At 49.0% G+C, this 23,264-nt stretch overlaps 1 protein-coding gene across 3 annotated transcripts in view; it reads right to left on the reverse strand.

The window, feature by feature from the left end:
* The window catches only part of Tmem132b (transmembrane protein 132B), a 262,144-nt gene that overhangs the window by 160,989 nt on the left and 77,891 nt on the right, over positions 1 to 23,264 (reverse strand). For all 3 annotated transcript variants that reach the window (XM_032887118.1, XM_032887120.1, XM_032887119.1), the window contains exon 2: positions 5,320 to 6,211. In XM_032887118.1, coding sequence (XP_032743009.1) covers positions 5,320 to 6,211 — 892 coding nt within the window. The remainder of the gene's footprint in view (positions 1 to 5,319; positions 6,212 to 23,264) is intronic.

The raw sequence follows: 23,264 nt of genomic DNA on the forward strand, positions 1-23,264 counted from the left end.
AACTCACTCCGCCTCCACAATGTTTCTGCCTCCCTCTTCCAGTTGAGCCGTAATCCAAACTCTCCAGCCTTGGTAGGGCTTCCTTCCTGGAGCTCCCCCTGCCTTCGTTGCTCCTGTCTTTTTTATTTATTTATTTATTATATATAAGCACACTATAGCTGTCTTCAGACACACCAGAAGAGGTCATCGAATCCCATTACAGATGGTCGTGAGGCACCATGTGGTTGCTGGGATTTGAACTCGGGACCTCTGGAAGAGCAGTCAGTGCTCTTAACCACTGAGCCATCTCTCCAGCCCTCGTTGCTCTTTTCAAACAAGGCGAATATCCTCCTGCCTTGTTCATCCCCGCTCTGAGAACCTTCCATACCCTCCTAGGGCAGGTCCCCATCAGTGTGAAACAGATACACCCTTTAGGACAGTGGCTCACAAAATCCCCATGCTCACCCATGAGCAGAGGCCTAGAGGCCTCTGGTAGCTGTGGACCATAGCATTTAGAATTAATCACATGCATGTGTTAATCCAAGGCCCTCCCTCTGCTCTTGACTGTGGATATGATGTGAACAGCTGCTTCGTATCCATGCAGTCTTGACTTCCCCATAATGATGGGCTTTAGTTTGGAATTTTAAACCAAATAAATCCCTCCTCCCTTAGGTGAGTGCTCTCATCAGAGGTATCCCAGAAACAGAAATCAAAGCTAAGACACTGGGTATCTCAGGTTCCTTTCCGGATGTCTGAACCAAAGAAGCCAACTTTTCCCATGGATGGTGCGTGAGAAAGAAGGATTTCCTATGTAGCCCAGGCTAGCCTCAAACTCATGATGACCCTCCTGCCCCAACCTCCCAAATGCTGGGTGATAGGGATATGTCATAAATGTGCCTACTTCCTCTTTCCTAGATGCCCGGGTGAGGGCACACCTGCGGGCATGCTCACTCGCTGAAAACTGGGTACATCTGTGAAGGTGTACTGTCATTTCGCAGATTGTGCCAATGGGACCCTGTGATCTCCGCAGGAACCGCTCAACATCCCCGTTTTATGGAAGGCTTACCTTCAACCTTCAGAGGAAGAGTGGTAAACAAGATGTCCTCCTGTGAGCCCCTCCCTCAGCCTCAAACTTTGTTCACTGTCTTGGGCAATTCCCTCTGGACTCAGGCCTTGGAGAAGTGGGAGTAAGGGGGATTTTTTCAAGGGGACAAAATTGCAGCAAGGGAAGTTGAAATCACCCCTGTTCCAGAGAGCTGCCTACAGGTGACGGCGGCTGAACAAGGAAGGGGACACAGATGGCCATCTCCGACACAACCAGCCAGTGACCTTTGAAGACCCGACCTCAAACTCAAGCTTCATCTGAGGCTGATCCCATTCATCAGTTAGAACACGGGTGCTCCTCCTTCCTGAGCCTGTGACCCTTTAGGACAGTTCCTCCTGTCACGGTGACCCCCGACCACAAAATAATTGCATTGCTGCTTCACGACTGTAATTCTGCCGCCATTATAAATACTAATGCAGATACCTAACATCTCCAGTGGGCTTCGGTGACCCCTGTTGAAAGGGTCATTTGGCCGCCCCTCCCCCAAGGGGTTATGTCATACAGGTTGAGACCGGCCAAGTTAGAGGGATAGAAAAATACACACCATCACACTCGGCCTTCCTGGTCCTGGAAATCCCTAGATCATCCTGTACCATTTTGCTTTTTTTCCCAGGTACCACCTGTACGACGACTTCCTGTTCTGCTTGAAAGCTGGCTGACTTGACTTTACCTTCTCTCGGGAGAGAGCGACACGCTCGCTCTTGCCGTGAAAACCAAACCAGCCTCACTTTCGGTAAAGAGAGCGAAAACCCTAAAATTAGTACCAATGGAAGCAGAACAATGTTACAATGTTACTGAATGCCAGCCAGACACTGCAGTCTGCCAAGGGCTCGGAGCCTTGTGGGTTCTTGTTGTTCCCAACACAATAAAGCAACAGATGAGATTCCCAGGTGGCTGTGGGGCACCGTAGACCATCTCCCCGAAGTACTTTGGATGGAAGACAGACAAAACCCAGTGACCTGTCCTCCATACCCTCGCCTCCAAGGGCCTTCTGGGTATCATCCTAACTCCACTTCCGGATGGCTGGTGCTTTCCCGGTTGTGAGGACGCGCTGCCGTGGAGACGGTGTGCAGCCTACGAACGTCACCGCAGAACATGGGAACTTTTGGAAGGAGGCCGAACTAACAAAACACAGCAAGCACTAGAACGCAGAGGTGAGTCTGTGTTTGTGCTGGGTCTCACCCAACCAGGCTGCGGCTTCCTCAGAATGCCTGTCCCGTCACCATGGTAACGTGAAGCTGCTTCAGCAGAGTCAAACTTTCTACTCTGGCGTTCTAGTGTGCCGTGGGCTCCTTCAAGACCACGGCAGCCACCAGTTACAGAACGAGTCACCCCGGGCCGATAATTATGTAACCCAGTGGGTGCCGCACACACCTGTGCCCTGCTTCCTTCTCTCCTGTTCCAGTGCAGTTTTAAGCTCAAAAGCAGAGGAGGGTGATGCTCTGTTCCCGGCTGCAATTAACTCCAGAAATATGTGTCCTTTCGCAATGAAGTCAACCTCTGTGCACAGACCTGGGGAGTCTCTGAGGAGATTGGCACTGGGCTCTGAGAACTGATAAAAGGGTGAGCTATAGCCTCCTGCTTATCTCTGGGCTGTGTGTGTGTGTGTGTGTGTGTGTGTGTGTGTGTGTGTGTGTGTGTGTGTGTACGTGAGTATGCATGCACAGGGTGTCTCTGTGTGGCTGTCTCTGTCTTTGTGCTTCTTTCTCTTTCTTTGTCTTTCTCTCTCCATCTCTCTGTCTCTGTGTATGTCTCTCTGTGTCTCTGTCTCTCTGTCTCTCTGTGTCTCTGTCTCTGTCTCTCTCTCTCTACACACACACACACACACACACACACACACACACACACACACACACACACACACACACACTCCAGCCTGGAACCAGAAGGACAAACATGACAGTTTTAATTCCAGTTGTCAAATCTGGAATCAACTGAAACCCAAACTACTAGACATTCCTGGAATTTCTCTTGATCAAATTTCTTGAAGTGGAAGACCACCGTACCCCACCCCTGCTAAACCTGGGCTGTACCTTCTGGGGGTGGCTCAGATGAAAGGACATACAGGAAGGAAACTTTGCTTTTTCATGCTTGCCCTCACTCTCGATAGCTTGTTCATCTATCCTGTCACTGTCCCATCCAACATCTTCTAGATCCCAATATGGACTGAAGACCAGCAACTCTCCAGGAATCCTCCAGGCCTCACTCCAGCAACAGACTAGGACTGTAGAGACATCCAGCCTCCGGGCCTGAACAACTATCGCATTCTTCATCTTCAGTCAGGAGACAGCTATGACTAGACAACCCAGACTGCATCCTGTGAGTCACTCTAATAAATACCCTTCTATTATATGTGTTCATCCAATCGTGTCTGTCTCTTCCAAGAACCCTGACTAATACAGAGGAGACCACAGCTGACCAGTGAGTCCCACGGAGCCTTTCTGCCCCATCTCCCCAGGGCTGGGATTATAATCTCACACCACATGCCTGGCTTTTTTATTTTTGCATAAACGTTCCAGGGATAGAACTCAAATCCCCCTGCTTGCAAAGCAAGAAATTTAACCACCTAAACGTTCATCAAGCCCATTTAGCATCTGAGTGAGTCCTTCGTGCTCAAACGAACTACCCAGGACTGCATATTCAAAGGAGCCATGCGGTACCGTGCATTCAAGTGAACATACTCTTGACCACAGGTTGGCCCAAGCCTGAGGCTGATTATCACACTAATTTCTCACCCACGTTTATACATAGACGTGGCTTTTTTTTTTTTTAAATCTCAGCTCCACGATTCCAGTACATTGTGCCTTATCTAGATGCCACAAAATTTCCATAACAGCAGAATTTACATACAGATGGCAAATAAATAAAGCTTGCCTGTGGCTTGGGCTATGGTTCTTGTGGTCAGAGGGTCCTATTAGGGCTTTATGAACTCGCTCGGTGATGGAACGTTCTATCGATCTTACAGATTGCTGCAGCACGATCCGACTCTGCTCCGAAATGAAATTAATTCTCAACAGTTCTTCTGCTGTGCAAAGGCACGAAAATTGAGCTTCTTCTGTATGCAGTGCTAGAAATATGCCTCATTTCTCCTTCAAGCCACAAAACGGGTCTCTCTCTCTCTCTCTCTCTCTCTCTCTCTCTCTCATCCCCTTCCCTCTCCCCTTCCCCCTCTGTTATCCATTTTCTTTAATACCATGAAATTGCAATTAGCCTATAGGGCACAGACTAATCAGCACAGAGATTGCCACATGGAAGTCAGTCTAGGCAAGAAAAGAAGGAGGGGCAGCTTCACAACACGAGATGAACTGGGAAAGCCAACAGCACTCCAGTGCAGCCCCCCAGAGCTCTCACGTTGTCTCTGGGAGTTGAACCTTGTCAAGAAACACTGAGGACTCAAGGGACCATGCTGTTACTTTCTGAACCGCTGCCTTCTGTGTCTGCATAGAGGAGGCAGCATTTGTGAGAAAGCCTGGTTAAGGTCTGTCCTAGATGGGCCATAAGACTGACTCCACCCAGGAGAATTCTCATAGAAAGTGACAGGTCTGACGGGAATAAACCTCTCATGAGAGAGTGCTAGGTCGCTAGGGAAGGTCTGAGCTCACCTTTCCAGTGTATTCTTACACCTCTATGTCGAAAGGGACTCCCTAAACAGGAAGCCCAGAGTAAGGCACCTCTGTGCTGTTCTCAGGCCACGAACAGAGCTGCAAGCGTCTACTCTGGTTTTGGGTTTGGTTTGGGTTTTTGCACGGTGCCCTAACTCCATCTTCTAAAGCATTCACTGAACCATAAACACGTATCTCTTAAAGCTCACAAGTGTCGCTCTCAAGGACCCGAGAGCCATTTCTTGGAAATAGAATCCTTGGGAAAAACAGGGCTCTGTCTCCCGGGTTCTGGGGAGGGCAGACCTCTAACAGTCACAGCCAGCAAGGAGATGAAGCAGGTGTCACATCCACACTGGTGACCCTGAGCACTCTTGTCACTCTCCTTCAGCTTTCTTCTCTACCCTCCAATCCTCCCTCTAAAACTGCCCGCCCCCTCACTTGTGAAAACAGAGGTCAGGGCTTCGCTGTTGGTAATTACTAGATAAAAAACCCATCCTCACAACCTTAACTAGAAATGAACACATATGAGTCTCTGACAGCTCCTTCACAGTGATCAAGTGACCATCCTAGTAGCTGACAGCTCAGGGCTCACCAAGAGCCAGTTCTCCCATCCGATGTCACAAAACCACTCACCGAAGAGTGAACTGCTCTGCCAGGGAACCACTGGTCAGAGAAACCAAGAAGGTGGCCGTGTCCCCTTCTCGGATGAGGTTCAGAGGGATGGAAAGAGCCACGTTGTCGTCGAGGCTCACCAAGGACCACCGCAAGTCATCCTGGGTAGGGTAGACCACCACGCTGCCGATCCTTTCCCGGGCGGGGAGCACTGGCTGAGGTTCCTCTTGTTCTGAGTGGATGTTATTTTCCCATTTGCCCTCCTCCTCCAGGGGGCATTGGCCGGCCTCGTTGGCTGGATAAAGGGCAAAATATAGTTCCATGGCTGTACCGCCCAGCAACGCTGGGATCTCCTCCCGGGGTTCGAGGTCCAGACCCGAGCTGAACCACTCAGGTAACAGCTCTAGCTGTGCCACACACAGCCCAGGGGCCCCCTGCAGCCGGCAGCTGGCTGCCACCTCCCTGGCCTCTGGGAAGGCAAACATCTTGACACAGGGAAGATCATCCCCAGGGTCATTTTCATCCCAGCCCATGCCAGTGACGTAGAACAGTGTCTGCACTTTGGGTCGGTTGGAAAAGATGGAGCTGTCGAGGATATGGGATTTGAGCCTCCAGTTGAAAGGGAACCTCTCCATATTTCCGAAAGGGGTGGGCGTGAGCAGGAAGTCCCAGGGCACGGTCTTCTCTACGGAGAAGGGGCCGTAGCTGGCATTGATGGCTGGAGGGCTCTGGGCACGGTGGATGAAGAGCGTGGCGGATCGGGCCTGCAGGCTGGCATTGCGCATGAGGTCCTGGTTGGCCTCCTTGAGGAAGAAAGCCTCTTCTGCATTGGTGACGTGGAAGCTGGCTGGGAGATAGGCAGGCAGGGAAGCAAACCTCTGCAGGCTGTCTGCAACACCTCGACCCGTGCTCTCTGCACAAGAAAGAGGAGGAGAGTCAGGGTCAAGGTCCATTCTGCTCTGTGAGGAAATCGGCATAATAGCATCTTTACCCACCATCCCAGCAAAGTGCTCCATAGCCACACAACCCTTCTTCCCCTCCCATCACGGAAAAAGTCAAAGAATCTTAAGCATCTCCCGGAAAAGCCAAGTATAGAATGCAGATGAACCCCGCTGGCCAAAACTCCAACAGTCCTTGAATTAAACAAGGGCCTCTCCAGAAGGGAAATGTTAGCATTTTCCATACAAGGCAGGCAAGCATAGGGAATGAGTTAGAAGCCTAGAACTCCACTTGGGTTGGGTTATATACACTCTGCTCTTCTAACAATGCACTTGGCAGCTGCTTACTGTGCCACATGTCCCTCTCTGAACAGTGCATCCAGCTACCTTGGATCCCTACCTACTCGGGCTACACTTACATGCCTCTCTCAATAATGAAATAGGTTTCTCCTCCCGTAACAACAAGCAAACTTAGACAGTTCCTATCCAAATATACCTTCCCAGCGCAACCAGGTATGAAGAATGGAAAGGTCAATCTGGCCTGAACTGGTTTGGAATACATGTACCATAAGGCAAAACTGTGACCTCAAGTGAGGAGGAGACTCCCCGAGTTACCACCATATGCCTGTGTACACCTAGGAATACATAAAATGAAGAATACATATTCATTATGGGAAGGTCCATACACAACTAAAGCTCTATTTTCTAATGTAATGTGTGATGTTTGTGATCATATGTTCCATGTCACATACATATCACATATATGTTACATACATGTTATATACATGTCACATACATGTAGAGGTATAGGATGATCTATAGGAGTTGGTTCTCTCACCATATGGACCCCAGAGTCAAAACCAGGTCTTCAGGCTTAGCAGCAAGTGCCATTACCCACCGAACCATCTCGCCAGCCCTAAACATCTCTCTACATGTTACCCAATCTCAGATACTCTATTACAGTAACTAAAGCAACTTATAATATATTTGACTCTATTTGGATAAAACTAAGATTTATATATACATATATGTACATGCATGTACTCATATCTCTGTGACTATGAAACCCAACAAAGATTTTTTTTGCTCTTTAATATTTATATTTCTACTTTCAATGTGTCGCCATAACCAAGTACTGTTCATTAAAATGTGTAATATACATGCAGAAAGAGGCTGCGTGTGTGCTACATGTTGTATATGTATGTGTGCATGTGTGTGTGCATCTGTGTGTAGCACGTGTACATGTAAATGTGTGTTTATGGTATGTATGTTTGTGCATGTAGGTGTGTGTGTGCATGTGTAAGTGCATGCATATGTGTTTGTGGTATGTATGTATGTGTATGTTATCTAGGCTCTACATACAAGTAAAAACACTCTTTGTCCAAGTCTGGATTACTTCAATACAATTTAAATTGGAGTCTGTTTGGGCGTGCTGATTTTTTTTTTTTTTTTGACCTCCCAAATGAGAAAATTACACTCCAGGTGAATTTTCTGATGGAATAACTGATTAGCAGTGCACAATGAACAGGGAAAGATGACCCCCTTTGGAGGAGCTATGAGGACACCCAGCCCTCCTGGGCTTCCTGTTGTGCCTTCTCCTTAAACCCTCAGCTGTGTCTGGGGCGGGGTTTAAATTCTGATTTATTTAGAAATTCAGAAGAGGAAATCTGAATAAACACACATTTTCACGTGCTCCATGCTTCTCCGTGGGCTGGCTTCCTCTTTATATTTCATGTGGTTATGTTACGTCACTCAAAAAAACCAATTCACGCCAACCTTAAGGCTGTGCCTTCTCTCTGTGCTGGAGGCAAAGCCTCTGTCATATCTGATGCATCCCTAGGAGGTCTCACTCCTGTTCCACCATCAATCAAGCAAAATGGGACATGAATGCTGTCTCACAGTCTCCGTGGATTTCCAGAGACATCCATGGCTGAGACCACATCCTCTCCTCCAACCAGATGGCGAGCAAACACGCTACCTTGATTTAGGAGCATTTATGAAGCCCCGAAACTGTCTTGGGAAACACTCCGGCCTTAGCCTGAGAGGCTAACGCTCCTCCCTCTGATTCCACAATATCACAGAGAAGCGACATTCTTTCCCCATCCTCAGGAAGACCTGAGCTTGTGTATGGAATATGACCGGAAGCCCCGATGACCGGAAGCCCCATTTGGTCTGCTGGGAATATGACCAGAAGCCCCGTTTGGTCTGCTGGGAATATGACCGGAAGCCCCGTTTGGTCTGCTGTTTTCTTAGAAGACTCGTTACCATTGGAAAGCAGGAGGCAGGCACCGAGAGCAGGAAACGAGGAAGGCTTCAGGAAGCCAGCAGGAAGGGCTGCTCATCCTGGCCTCCATATGAGGCAAAAAAAAAAAAATCAAGACCAGGTTCAGAGGCAGCAGAGGGTGTAGCAGAAAGAGGTGGTGGCCGCTGATGCTCGGACTCAAAAGAGCAAGTGCAGGTGGTGCTGAGGAAGTCTCAATGAGCGATTAGATCGAGACAGAGGAGGGGACGGAGGAGCATCAGGGGCTACAGCCAGAGTCAACTGAGACCATTATAGGCTGCTACTTCCAAACCCAGAGGTCCTCGGAAAATGCCCATATTTGGATAAATATCATTGACAAAGTTAACTTCATTTAAACGAGGTCATCTGAATTAATCCTAACTCAACGTGATTGCTGTCCTTACGAAAAGAAATCAGGGTCCACACAAACATAAACAGAGGATCCCGGAAGAAACAGTTTCCGACGGTAAGCCAGGGAGAGATGCTTCAGAAGAAGCCAGACCTGTTGGCATGGCGACCTAAAACTTCTAGTCTGGGAGAAAACTTAACTATTGTCAGTACTGCCTGCTTGTGGCACTCGGTTCCCGCTACCGTAGCAAAGCATAGTTAGCTCATCTGCTCTCTTTGACACCCTCTAACCCGACACAACAATTATTCATTGAACTTTCCCACCCCAAAGAACAAACAGACTCTCATTAGCAGGGGTGAGGCTCCGTGTGTGCACCCCAAGGTGCCTCTCCGTCTCCTTCTATACTCTTCTGTGTAGATAATTTTCAAGTTCTCCAGAATGAACATGTGTTGCTTATCCAATCTGAGAGAAATATTGACACTCTTCTTTTAAAAAAAAAAATAAAGATATGGAATTCCATTTTAAGTGGCAGAGTGATTGCACGCGTCCCCACGTTCCCTGGCATTGCCGTGGAACCCGGGCAGAAACAAAAGCACCAAACTAAAGAAACACACCTATCAGCAAGAGAGAGGGAGAGGGCACTGTAGGGGTGAGGTGAGGGGAGACGTCTGTGGGTAAGATGGGGGTGTCTGTGGGTAAGATGGGGGATGTGTGCAGTCTATAAGTGAGGAGTCATCTTTATGGAGTCCACCCACCACAGGGAGGTGTTACAGCAGCTAGAGATGAGCCTTGGTGGGGGCTGGCCCTTTCTCTGTCAACTTGACAGGACATGGGATTACCTAGAAGACATACTTTTGGGTGTGCTGTGGGGCTATTTCCAGGGAGGTTTACCAGGTGGGCAGCGGGGGGAGGGGAGAGCCACACTGAATGTAGGTAGTGCGGTCGCGTGCACTGGCATCCTGAACTAAATGCAAAAGGCCAGGAAGATGGCCCAACATGGAAAGACACTAGCCCGACAAGCCTGAAATCCCAAGATGGAGCTCTAGAACCCACATTTTAAACAGGGGTCTGGAGAGATGGCTCAGTGGTTAAGAGCACAGGCTGCTCTTCCAGAGGACCCAGGTTCAATTCTCAGCACCCACATGACAGCTCACAACTGCCTATAACTCCAGTTCCAAGGGATCTGATACTTGCACACAGGCACACTCAGGTAAAACACCAATGCATATAAATAAGAATGAATCATTTTTTAAAGAAAAAAAAAACAGATGTGATGTATATACCTACAACCCTAACACCCTTATAGAGAGATGGGTGGTAGGGACAGGAGAATCACTCAAGGGACAATTGGACTGGAATACACACGCCAGTGGCAAAAACAGCCAGAGAGAACCTGACTTATCCAGGTGGATAGTGAGAACCAACTCCTAAAAGTTGTCCTCTGACTCCCATACGTGGACTGTGGCATGAATGAATCACCCTCTCCGTGCAGGCAGTAAGCAAGCTGAGCCCCACCATTCATCTCTCTCAGCTTCCTGACTATGGATACAATGAAACTAGCTGCCTCGGGCTCCTGCCGCCATGCCTTCCCCACCATGATGGACTGTGCACCCTTAAACTGTGAGCTGGCTGTGCGCCTGCCTTACGCTGCTCCCGTCATCTATTTTGCCACAGTCATAAGTAAATAACCAGCTAGCTAATGCACCATCAGCTAAGGCTCCTTGAAGTCTGGACAGCTGTGGCCCCACGCCTAGAAAAACTCGTTACAGGATGCATACTTAATGTAAACAGCTGCTTTGGGTCAGGAGAAAAATCAAGATGGATGTCAAAAGCAGGGCTGGGGGAGGGGGCTATTAAACCCATGTGAAAGATTTCCGTGGAGCAGCAGATGTAGAAAGAGCCTCATTAAATGGATTCTATAGATCTCCTCATGGCAGTCATTTTGACCTCCTATAGACACCATCAGCCGCTAAACAGAAGGCTGTTCTCAGGGCCTCGTCCTAATTTCCATTTGTATTTATTCTAAATTGGACACCTTGGAGACGTTAAGGAATATGGAGACACTAAGTGATCCTGACAGCCCTGCTGCCTTCTGATTAGAAAGCAGATGAGGTCCACAGTGGGCGGGAAGGTTCCTAGGCAGGAGGCCTGGTGCTTCTGTCTCCTCCATTTATATATTAAGACAGCCTCTCTCTGTGTCAGTTCTGTGCCACCCCCTCCCTCCTATCAGCCATGAGGACACCAAGTCAAGTCACTTGCCACCACGCAAGACTGTTTATGGGTGTGTCATATGGAGAGACACTTACTTTGTGGACTTCTCACTAACTAAAAGAAGGCTTCCCCTTCATTTGTTCATTACTGAAATAAAAATACTGATTATTTGGGGGCCAGAGAGATGCCTCAGTGGCTAAGAGCACTGGCTGTTCTTGCCGAGGTATCCAGGTTCTATTCCCAGCTCCCACATGGTGGCTCCCAACTGTAACTCTGGTTGTAGTGGATCTGGTGCCCTCTTCTGGCCTCCATGGGTACTGCATGCAGGTGGTGCAGATAAACCCACTCAGGCACACACATATACACATACACATAAAAATAACAAGCAAATAAATTAGTAAAATTTAAAATGACTTAAGGGTATGTACGATTCCTTTAAAGTGTTTGTCATGCAAGCATGAGGACCCAAGTTTGAGTCCCTAATACCTATTTAAAAAGCCAGATGTGGTGGCTCTCAGCTGTAATCCTAGCAATGAAGAGGCAGAAGGAGGAGGCTCTCTGGGGCTCATCCACAGTCTCCAAGTTCAGTGAGAGACTCTGTCTCAAAAAATAAGCTGGCAAGTGATTGAGGAAGAGGCCTGGTGCTGACCTCTGACCTCCACATGCTTGGACACATGTCACACACAAAATGATTCTTTTCCATTTACTAATCTTGTGTGTGCACACATGTGTGTACATGTGTGTACCACAGCATAAGAATGGCAGTCAGAGAGAGCTCCTTCTTCCCTGTGTGTTCTGGAGATGAAACTCAAGCCATTAGGCTAAGGGGCAAAGTGCCTTTCCCAGGTGGGCCACCCCGCCAGCCCCATGAAATGATTCCTTCAGGCCACGTAGGCCTTCACAGAGTTAACATTAAGGTCCACTGATGCTGGCTTCAGGCTTCTAACGATGGGTTCAGCATTCACACCACCATCTTCCCACATGTCCTCAAATGCACGAGTGGGTGGATGGCCTGTAGCGGGTGTGGTTGAAGGGGTTGGTCAGCAGGGTCCCATGACAGATTCACACAGGCCGTGGTCTCATACGCATTGTGCTGAAGAAAGGAGGAAGCTCAGATAATAGTCACCCATTTCATCTGAAAAACAAGATCATCAGGCCCTTCTGGGCTGAGCAGGAAGCTAAAGGAGACGCTGCAGGTGGTAGGATGTAGGCTTCTGGCATTGCCATGTGTCAATCCCTTGTGCTTGAAGCTTCCTATTCTGTGGTCATTTGGCACAAGTGGCTCAAAAAAAAAAAATCCGTAACATAAGTAAACAACAAATATCACTTGGCAGCTGGTTTGGGGACCAAAAGCCAATCATGGGACTGCTTTCAGAGGAACTCCTCTGTTTCTCAAAACAGGAAGCAAGCGGAGGAAGGAAACCAAAATGAAGCCACAAACACTCCCTTCAGGATTCCTGTGGGAAGGCATTGCAACCACGTACCCTTGGGGTCGTCACCCCCTTGATGGTCCTGTGGACTAACTGTTCTAACTGCTCAGAGGCCCCTCCTCACAGGGTGTCATTATGTCTCCCTGAATGTCCTGGAACCCATGATGTAGACCAGCCAACCCATAACTTGGAAAGATCCCTTCGCCCTGCCCCTGCCTCTGCCTCCTGAATGGTGCGGTTAACGATGCGAGCCACCACACCATGCTCAACTCCACCCCATGCTAAGGGACCTCCAGTTGTGAGAAGACGATATCCCTTCTTTTAAACTTGTAGGCTCTTTCCTTCTACCACATGGGGGCCTGGGATTGAATTCACGTCTTTTTTTATCAATTAATAAATTAATTAATAAATGTATATGAGTACACTGTCGCTGCCTTCAGACACACCAGAAGAGGGCATCTGAATCCCATTCCAGATGGTTGTGAGCCACCCTGTGGTTGCTGGGAATTGAACTCAGGACCTCTGGAAGAGCAGTCAGTGCTCTTAACGCTGAGCCATCTCTCCAGCCCAAATATCCTTTTAAAAAAAAATGTTGTTTAGTTAAAATAAGAGAACATACAATGTATGTCATTAAGGGGCTGGTATCATCCTGAGTGTTGCCAGGTCTCCGAAAAGGTGATCGCAATGCTGGCTTGGAGTTGACGCAACTTGGCCATTAGTAGTCACCGAATGAGATTTGGTGCCAACAGTCAGTGAAGTGGATCAGTGGGTAAAGTCACTCGCCACCAAGCCTGACAACCTAACTTTGAACCCTGGAGCCCAACCGACTGCTGCAAGCTGTCCACTGACCTCTCCTTGTGCATTGTGACATACATGCCTAATAGACACAAGAAAATAAATAAATAAAAGCGCAAAAAAAAAAAACCCGAAAAACAAAACAAACAAACAAACAAACAAAAAACACAGCAGCCATAGTAACAGTATAGTAATAGTAACTGGGGGTTGTTGCAGACCTACTGTGCGCCTGTAGCTGTTCTAACTGCATTAACATGGTTCATATGCGTTCTAAACATGTTTGTAGGCCCTGGGTTTCACACATTCATTCTTTGCACAGCCCTATAAAATACCCTGCACTGTTTTCAAATCACTAACACCAATGTATGATTGCCACATGAACTTGTGATGTAGTCCTAGCAGGGTAGAGATGTCAAAGTGGAAACACAGAGATGTCAAGAAACTACTCTTAGGTCACATAGCAGGGAAGAGGTGGAGCCAACCCCCAACACCTGGTTCCGAATCCCACTGAAACGGGAGTAGGGGGGGTGGGGGTGGGGGTGGGCAGAGGGAGTCCAACACAAACCCCATCACAAGCAAAACACTCACTGTAAAGAATCCTAGTGGGAGGGGAAAAATATCCTCCAAAGCCCGCGGTCCCCTGTCCTGGAATGACATCCAGGTGATATTGTGTGCACAGCCTTGAGCTGGGAAGGAGGCGGGCTTTCGAGGTCCTAGCCAGTGCGGACCACAGGGGGCAGCCCAGGCTGCCTGAACTTGGCTGCCCCAATCGGGCTTGAAGGGCAATACCGCCACCTGCTGGTCTCAACTGTCAACACAGAGCAAAGCAGGTGCTGGGCCTAGCTTTGTAGAGAATAAAGGACTTGGGGGTTTGGGGTGTTCCTGCCCTCCCACAGAAATCCTTTGGATATGGTACAGACCTAGGAGTCCAGTCTCTTCAAGTCCCCAAAAATCACAACTTGGTGAGCTTCAGGCAAAAATGGGCTCAGCACCCCCAGACCAGGAGAAGGGGACCAGCGAGCAATGACATGGGACATTTGCCCTGAAGACTAAACTCTTCTTCCAGCAGGAGAAACACCCATGGCCCATGGCCCTGACCTGGACAGATGCCTGATCTGCCACCAGGCACAGGGCCCTGTAGTGTCCTGAAGCCTTGGGTCCTGGGGTACCAGGCAGAGACAGCAACAATGGCAGGTATGGTGACCTTAAAGGCCACTATACCTGAGTCCCTCCATCCATACCTCTCGCTACAAAAAGTCACAGAACAGTACCTGCCTGCCCATCACAATCTTCAAGTGACATTCTGGCTGTTATGTTACAGATGTCTACCCACTAGGGGATCCGTTCTAACCTCGGACTAAAAATTGTCCCCTCCGTGCTAGAGAGATGGTTCAGCCAGTAAGAGCACTGGCTGCTCTTCCAAAGGACTGGGTTTAGTTCCCAGCACCTGCACGGCAACTGTAAACCATCTGTAATCGCCAGTTCTGTGTGATCTGATGCCCTCTTCTGGTCTCTGCAGGAAATGCACACATGTGGTGCACAGACCTACCCACGCACATAACATTACATTTTTAATAAAAATTAAGGACTGTTCTTGATTCCCCTTTCACGGGCTACCTTCATGCTGAGGGGCACCAATAGGAGGAAACCATTAAAAGCTAGCACCAAGAGAGGTAAATATGGCCTATGTCAGCAATGGTGGGTAACTGGAGTCACCAGGGTTCTGATGGAGACAGAAGCCAGGTACAAACTGGATGGCATGGGTGGAGCTGAGGCTGGGGCATTCCAATTCTTGAACTCCATTCACACGCACACACACACACACACACACACACACACACACACACACACACACACTGTACTAACCTCCACACCCCACAAAACAGCATCGAGCTACTGCTTACCGCGCAGTTGCCAGGACAACAGAACATCAGAGTGGGCTCCGCTTTGAGCTCGTGCTGTCTTTATTGAAAACGTGTCATCAAGGAGGGTGTGCGGCCTCTCCAGCCAAACATTCTGAAGTGGGCACCTCTGAGCCTGAGACCACTCAATTAAGGCAAGAGTGACTCTCCCCGAGCCCGAGGCAGCCAGCACAGCACACGTGGATCCTGTGAAGTTCCGAGGCACAGCAAAGAGGCCAGGCTCCAGATCCCCCAGAGTCCTTTTCTCATCTTAAAGCGTTCACAAATGTGGGTTGGGGATTTAGCTCAGTGGTAGAGCACTTGCCTAGCAACCGCAAGGCCCTGGGTTCGGTCCCCAGCTCCGAAAAAAAGAAAAAAAAAAGCGTTCACAAATTGGGGGAAATCTTGGTAATAAAGGGTACAGGTGACCCCGTTTGGGGCATTTTAGGGTCTTGAGGGCTGGCGAGATGGCTCAGTGGGTAAAGGTTCTTGCTGCCAAACCTAATGGTCTGAGTTCAATTCCCAGGACCCCACAAACCCCACTCCTGGAAGTAGTCCTCTGGTTTTTCACACTCGTGCTGTAGTATGGAGGCACACACACACACACACACACACACACACACACACACACACAAAGTGTAATAAAATTAAGAGCCAAAACAAGGTAACACAATGGGAAACACTCACCAACCCCATGTGTAATGCTGTGCTGTCTTCCTGTCCTGAGGACCTGGTACAGGGCTGCTTCTCCTTAGCCTATTGAACTGATGTAATGAGAACTCTAAGGCTTATGTGAGCGGGGCACTGGCTCCACTCTGGTCTCATGTTTTTGCTGTGCCCTCACCCGTAAGCTCCTGGCACTCAGGAAAAGCAAGTAAGAGGCAGCTGTGCCCCCAGACCGTCCACAGCACTTAGTGTACCAGATAATAAGTGTGGGATGGGGACCCGGGTTACAGCATCTGCCACTGACCACCACCTCTCTCCACTGGAATGGCCTCAAAGAGCCCCATTTCAAGGTCTCATCTGGTACTATCTATCCAGTAAGCACAGGAAAGACACTAGGGCTCAGAGGAGTTCAGTCAGTTGAACCCCCAAACCAGCATATCTCCATTTTTCAAGCTGAAGAAGATCAGAAGATCCAGCTGTCTCCATGTGACACAGCTACGGGGATGTGATTTCACTCAGGGCTCAGGGGAGCAAACGTGATAACTTGACCATCTAAAATTAACACATCTGGCCTTCAACGGGGTGTTCCCACTTCCCCGTGAACGCACCTGTCCAGGTGTGAAAGGCCACATTCAAGGTTCCTCCCGGAAGGAAACACTACATCAGCAGCCACAGAAGTGGAGTGTCTACAGGTTGGGAGAGGGGAAGCCATGAGAGTCTCTGTACCCTGAGCCCAGCTCAACCTCCAACTGACTGAGGAAGGCATGGCTGATGGTCACTGAGACACCAGGAAGCTAAGAGGCACAGTGAGCTTAAGAAATGAAGGCAAAGCCAGGGTGGGGGCGGGGGTGGAAGGGAAGTGGGGGGCACCTACACCTTTAATCCCAGCACTTGGGAGTAGAGGCTGGTGGATCTCTGAGAGCTTGAGGCCAGCCTGATCTACAAAGTTCCAAAACAGCCAGGGCTACACAGATAAAGTCTGCCTCAAAAAAAAAAAAAAAAAAAAAGCAAGCTTTTTCCCCCACCTCCGTTAGCTAAGGATTAGAGCAGCAGGTACATGTCACAGGTCAGTCTCGCAATGGATTGCCCAATGACAACAACAATACTGGTTAGAGCAGGCTCTCAAAGGCATATTGTAGGTTCCATGATAAAAACAATGAGCTGAGGAAAATCTGCTACTATCTGTTAAGATACTATATATATCAAACTATATATAGAATATATGTGTGAATGCGTGTGTGTGCATGCGCACACACACACATATATATGTATATATATATGCATAGAAAATGCATTTATATGCTTTTCCAAGTGTAAAATATATCTAAACACACAGAGAAAGAAGCTAATATTGGTTGACTGTGGAGAGAAAAAAGGGACTAAGATTAGTTAGGAACCGATTTTTTTTATAATTAGTTTTATAGTCTGAATTAGAACCATGCGTGTGTCTCATCGCTTTAAATAATGACCAGGCTTGCTGTCGTATGATTTACAGACCATATAATACATTCATTTAGTACACAGATACCATCACCACCACTTAGCTGGTCAGCCTCCAGCCTTGCTCCTCCCACCTGGCATGATTATCTGTACGCTTCCTGTTCTGATAACTCTTCTGTTGTTGTGATAAGACACCCTGATAAAAAGCAATTTAAGGGAGGGTGGATTTATTGTAGCTCCTAGTTCCCGGTCACAGTCCATCAGAGTAGGAAAGTCACAGTGGCTGAAGCTTGAAGCCGCTGGTCACATGACATCCACACTCAAGAGCACAGGGAAATGAATCCTGCCTGCTGCTTGCTTGCTCTCGGCTAGATTTCTTTCCCCTTGTACTGTTCAGGGCCCCCTACCTAGGGAATGGTGCCTCCCACGGTGGGCTGGTCTTCCGGCATTAATTAACATTCAAGATAATCTCCCATAGACGTTCCCAACCTGATCTAGATAGTTCCTCATTAAGACTCCAAGTGAGGTAACCTGTGCTTCTCTTGAGTTAAAACTAACCAGCACACACAACACATTTACAGGCTCAACGAATGGGCCCGAGTGTGCCTGGGATATACAATTGTGTTATCTCCAGTTTCAGGGGCTGGTAGACAGCACTGTCAGAAACACATACACCTATATTTTCATTTCTTTCAGGCAAGTACATGCAGAAGTAGAAGGGTCCGGTCTTATAGCAGAGGCACAAGGCTAGAAGCTGCCAACTGTTCTCAAAGCCATTGCGTTGTTTCGCGTCCCAGCAGCCACCAAGAGGGATGCCATTTGGCTACATTCTTACCAACACTCGATATCACTGTTGTTTATTTAGTCATCCTATCAGACTCACAGTGGAATACCAACTCCTGGCTTGAGTGAGGATTGAAATGTAAATGTCTGATCCGTAACTATCTAAAGACACAGAAAAACCAGGACCCCTAGATTCTCTCCCCAATATCAGACAGCCCTATATCAGCAGTCTATACACAAAGACCCTGCGTCTCCTTTCCAAGACTTCTGATGCCCAGTTTGCAGAGTATGGTATACTGAATATCCGAGACACCATCAGTGGGATCATTGGTGACTGCCCCCAAAATTCAGACATACGACGAGTAGCTCCCAACTGTGGCAGTTTGAATGAGAAACGTCCCCCACGGGCTCTTGTGTTTGAACACGTTCTGCCCAGTAGGTGGCGCTGTTTGAGGAGGTCATGGAGCCTTTAGGAAGTAGTGCCTTCCTGGAGGAAGTACGTCACAGGAAGTGGACTTTGAGAACTTATAACCTCACCCTACTCCCTGTTGTTTTTTTCTACTTCCTGTATGTAGCTGGCGATGAGATCTCCCAGTTTCCTGCTTTGGCTGCCATGCCTCCCTCACTATGATGGACTCTTTCTGGAACTGTAAATCCAAATAACCTCTTTCTCCTATAAGTTGCCTTGGTCATGGCTTTTATCACAGCAACTGAAGAGCATCAAGTCCGGGCAACTTGGACTTGCAACTGAGAGACTGTAGGTACCTCCCCTCCTCTAACCAAGGTGGCTGGCTATCTTCCACATCCCTGGCGTCCCTGGGTCCTGAAGATAAGTTCATGATGTATTTAAATGAATTCATCTCCATTTACATCATCCATGGAGGCGGGGCTCTGCGGGTTACCCACCCCCAGAATCTCCACTGCAGATAAAGATGGGGGGGAGGGTGCCCCACACTTACACAGTAAACAAACCCCCACCTCTTCTAGCTCATCTCTCCATACTATATCCCACCCCGGCCATTCCACCAGGCCCCCTCTAATGCCCTCCACCTCCTGCAACAGGCCAGTCCCACCTGCTAAGGAGAGCCAACTGTCTCGAAGCTGGCTGGTAAATCTTATTAAAGCAGTCCCCTCCCCGAACCCAAATTATTACAGCCACCCTTATGGTAGAATAAAAATTAATTTTCTCAGCTATAATAAGAACGATAAGAATGAATCACTTGGGACCAAATAAAGATTACAATTAGTGCCAACAGAATAAATCGAAGTTTAACGTGGGCCAGCTGTGGGTTTGCTCCGATCTTCCTCTCTCCATTGTGGAGACCGGCCTCCCTCGTGGGCCCTGTGGACACAGTGGCTTCGTGGGGCCACTGGAAGGAAAAGATGGCTCTGAGACAGTCCAGGGGCTAAAGTCTCAGAGGGCACAGAGGCCTTGGGAGAGTCCAGGGAAGAGAGAAGGTGATGTTGAGAGCAATGCATGCTGGGAAGACTGTGGTCTCCCTCAGGTCCCTGTGGACCTGTGCAGTCACTGAGCCACTCAGCATGGGTGCCCTCCTGGGAGCTGTGCCCAGCTTCTCCTGGGGACTTGCTCCTCTTTCTCTTCCTGCTTCTTTTTTTTTTCCTCTTTTTCTTCTTTTTCTTTTTTCTTTTTTTCAGAGCTGGGGACCGAACCCAGGGCCTTGCGCTTGCTAGGCAAGCCCTCTACCACTGAGCTAAATCCCCAACCCCTCTCTTCCTGCTTCTTATCATTTCCTTTTCCTCTGCTTCCCTATGTTGTAGTCGTTGTTCTGCTCCTCCCCCTCCTCCCCTTCCTCCTGCTCCTACCCCTCCTTTCCATCCCTCCTTCCCATCCTCTTCCCCCTTCCTTAGTTCTCCTCCCCTCCCCTCCCTGCTTAGTCCCCCTCCTTCCCACTCCCCCTCCCCCCCTCCTCCTTCCATTAATCCTCCTTCTCCTTCCCTTAGTCCCCCCCTCCTTCCCCATCCTCTCCTCCCTTTTTCCTCCTTTCATCCTCCTTTCCCCCTCCCTTCCCTTAGTCCCCCTCCTTCCCCTCCTCCTCCCCTTCCTCCTCCTTCTCTTTCTCCTCTCCCTCCTTCTCCTTCCCTTAGTCCCTCTCCTTCCATCCCCTCCTTCCTCCTCTTCTCCACATTTCAGATGAGTCTCACCTCAATGACCCAGAGCCAGTCAGAGATGCAGTGAGGCCGGCAATAACACATAGCATTTCTGTTTGAAATACTCATCCAGGGCTGTGGAGATCGCTCAGTCTGTGCTAACCACTTAAGCGTAAGACATAAGTGTGATCCTCAGGGTCTACAAGAAAGAGGGGGGGATGGGAGCTCAAATTGGGGATGGCTGGCGTTCCTAGTACTGACTAGTCGCTCCCTAGTGCTCGCCGGCTGGCCAGCCTAGACTAATGGCCAACTTAACTGAGTCTAGAGCAGCCCCATGGGAGCCTTTTAGGCAGATGCCTGGGAGAGGCCGGGAAGCCCCAGGTGACCCAAAGCAACTGCAGCACACCCACCCGTTCCAGATGTGGCCATAAGTGCTGTGTGCGTACTGATGTATGCATCCCTCTCCGCAGCCCTGCGTGTAACTGGCACTGATGCTCCATGTGGAAACCGGGCATGGAGATACTGCACCATGCCCACAGTCACACAGCAAGGCCAAGTTCGGTCTAAATCTGAATCCAACCGGTCATGCTCCTGCCTCCACTCTTCATTGTCATCTTGGATGTGGTTTATCCAGCCATCGCTGGCGACTCTTCTTGGAACTCCCCATGGAAAGAAGTTGGGCTAGTTGTGACTGGCAGATAACAGCTCGAGAGGTCACCTGAGTAAAGGGTTGGCTGGATAGGTGGGTGCAAGCCCCAAGCCCGTGACCTGTACAATTCCATCCTAAATGTTCCCTTGCCTTGTTCCTGAAGTTGATGAGTTCACAACCCCACAGGGAGTCCTCCTGAGCCAATGCAAAGGACGTTGGTGGAGCCCACCCTGGGAACCATAACTGTGCAGCCTATGCAGGCAGTGAGGCAGCCAGCATCCACCCATACTCCTACCCAGGCTCCCACGGGGCACTAGCACCACCAGCCTCACAGGCAGCGATGCCAACCAGAGCTACAGTACACAAAGGAGACATTTCTCAGCTAATTCTGATCCTAATCTCTGAAAGAAGTGAGCCGAAACCTGGGTAGTCATTAGCAGAGAAGAAAGCCCTCCTGCCCTAACTCCTAACCCCTGGTACCCGCTGGAAAATGACTGCGGGCCCGCGGCAGCTTCGCTAATTTGGCCGGGAAGAAAAGGACTTTGTGCCTCCTGCATAAGGTTCTCGACCTCACTCCGGGTTCCCAGCTTCCCTGTGTGAGCCTGCCTGTCTTTGGCTCTGGGAAGAAACAGGGGCTGAGCCACTCAGAAGCCTCTGTGTGCAAAAGGTGCCCATTTAGTGCAGAGCAAGATGCCCTCGGGGGGAAACCCCGTGCCACCTTGAGGGAAACCCCGTGTTACCTCTGGGGCCCCAGGTGTCACTTGTCCCTGTTCCTTGCCCTGGGCAGAAGGCATTTTCTGCTTGTAAATGAGGCTCTGAGGAGGAAAGGGAGAAAGGCCTCCCAGCTGCTGTGTGTGACTGATATCAAACTCAGCAGAGTCCCCAATTACAGTGTGCAGTCTTCAGTGTTGATTTTTGTCAAAATACCCGAACCCCAGCAAGTAAGACCGTGTGCACAATTTCAGATGCTCACCTGGGAACACCAGCTGGGGTAGGAGGGCTGGTGAGCTGGCTCGGCTGGTGAAGGTGCTTGCCACCAACCTGATGACCTAAATTCAATCCCTGAAACCTGCATATCAGAAAGAGGGAACAGACTCTCCCACATCTGGCCTCTGGCCTCTGTGTGCAAGCCCCCTTCTTCTCTGAATCCACAGAGGGCCACTGGCATCAGATTCCAGATCCTTCTTTCTTTCTTTCTTTTCTTTTTTTCGGAGCTGGGGACCGAACCCAGGGCCTTGCGCTTGCTAGGCAAGCTAAATCCCCAACCCCAGCTCCTTCTTTCTACCTGAACTCAAAACCAGGGGTTCTGCAAGGTGTTTCAGAACCTCATACCCATCCAAGGCCTTGCACAAGCTTCCGGCTTCCAGGACGGGTAACCAGAGACTTTGCCTCTCGAGTGTGCAAGACAGCCATTGTTGAACTGACCAGTTAATATCTGTAAGCCAGTCCGGTCCATCCGCTTTTGATGTATACGTGCAAACATCGATTCTGTTGTTTCAGAGAAGGACCCAACTCCAAGGACAGGAGGGAAGGAGGGACAGTGTAATTTGTGCCTGGAGCCATCCATGCCTGAGTCCTGATGGACCTCCAGGATACAAGAACTACAAGAGCAACATGGACATGTTCTGGGGTGGGGGTGTGTGTGTATGTTATACATGTCTGAATGTGTGTGTGTGCTTGTATGTGTTTGTGTGTATGTATTTGCATATGATATACCTATCTGAATGTGTGTGCTTGTGTGTGTTTGGGTGTATGTGTTTGTGTGTATGTATTTGCGTATGATATACATATCTGAATGTGTGCTTGTGTGTGTTTGGGTATATGTGCTTGTGTATGTTAAAAATATGTCTAAATGTGTGTGCTTGTGTGAGTTTGTGTGTGTGTTTGTGCATGATATGCATATCTGAATGTGTGTACCTCTATGTGTGTGCTTGTGTGTGTTTCTGTGTGTTTGTGCATGATATACATATCTGAATGTGTGTGCCTCTATGTGTGTGCTTGTATGTGTTTCTGTGTATGTGTATGTCAAACATGTCTAAATGTGTGTGTATGTGTGTACTTGTGTGAGTGTATGTGTATGTGTCTGTATGTGTTATACATGTCTGAATATGTATGTGCATGTGTGCCTGTGTGTATATGTGTGTATGCACATGCATATGGAGACTGGAAGTTGGGGTTGGGGATTTAGCTCAGCGGTAGAGTGCTTGCCTAGCAAGCGCAAGGCCCTGGGTTCGGTCCCCAGCTCCAAAAAAAAGAAAAGAAAAAAAAAAGAGACTGGAAGTTGATGTCAAAAACAATCCTCTATCGCTCTTCCACCTCATTCATGGAAGCAGAGTCTCTTGGTCAAACTTAGAGACGGCCAGTATGGCTGGTGTGGCCAGCCAGCTTGCTCTGGAGATCCCCTGTCCTATCCT

The sequence above is a fragment of the Rattus rattus genome, chromosome 16, assembly GCF_011064425.1.
Source record: "Rattus rattus isolate New Zealand chromosome 16, Rrattus_CSIRO_v1, whole genome shotgun sequence".
Classification (NCBI taxonomy): Eukaryota; Metazoa; Chordata; class Mammalia; order Rodentia; family Muridae; genus Rattus; species Rattus rattus.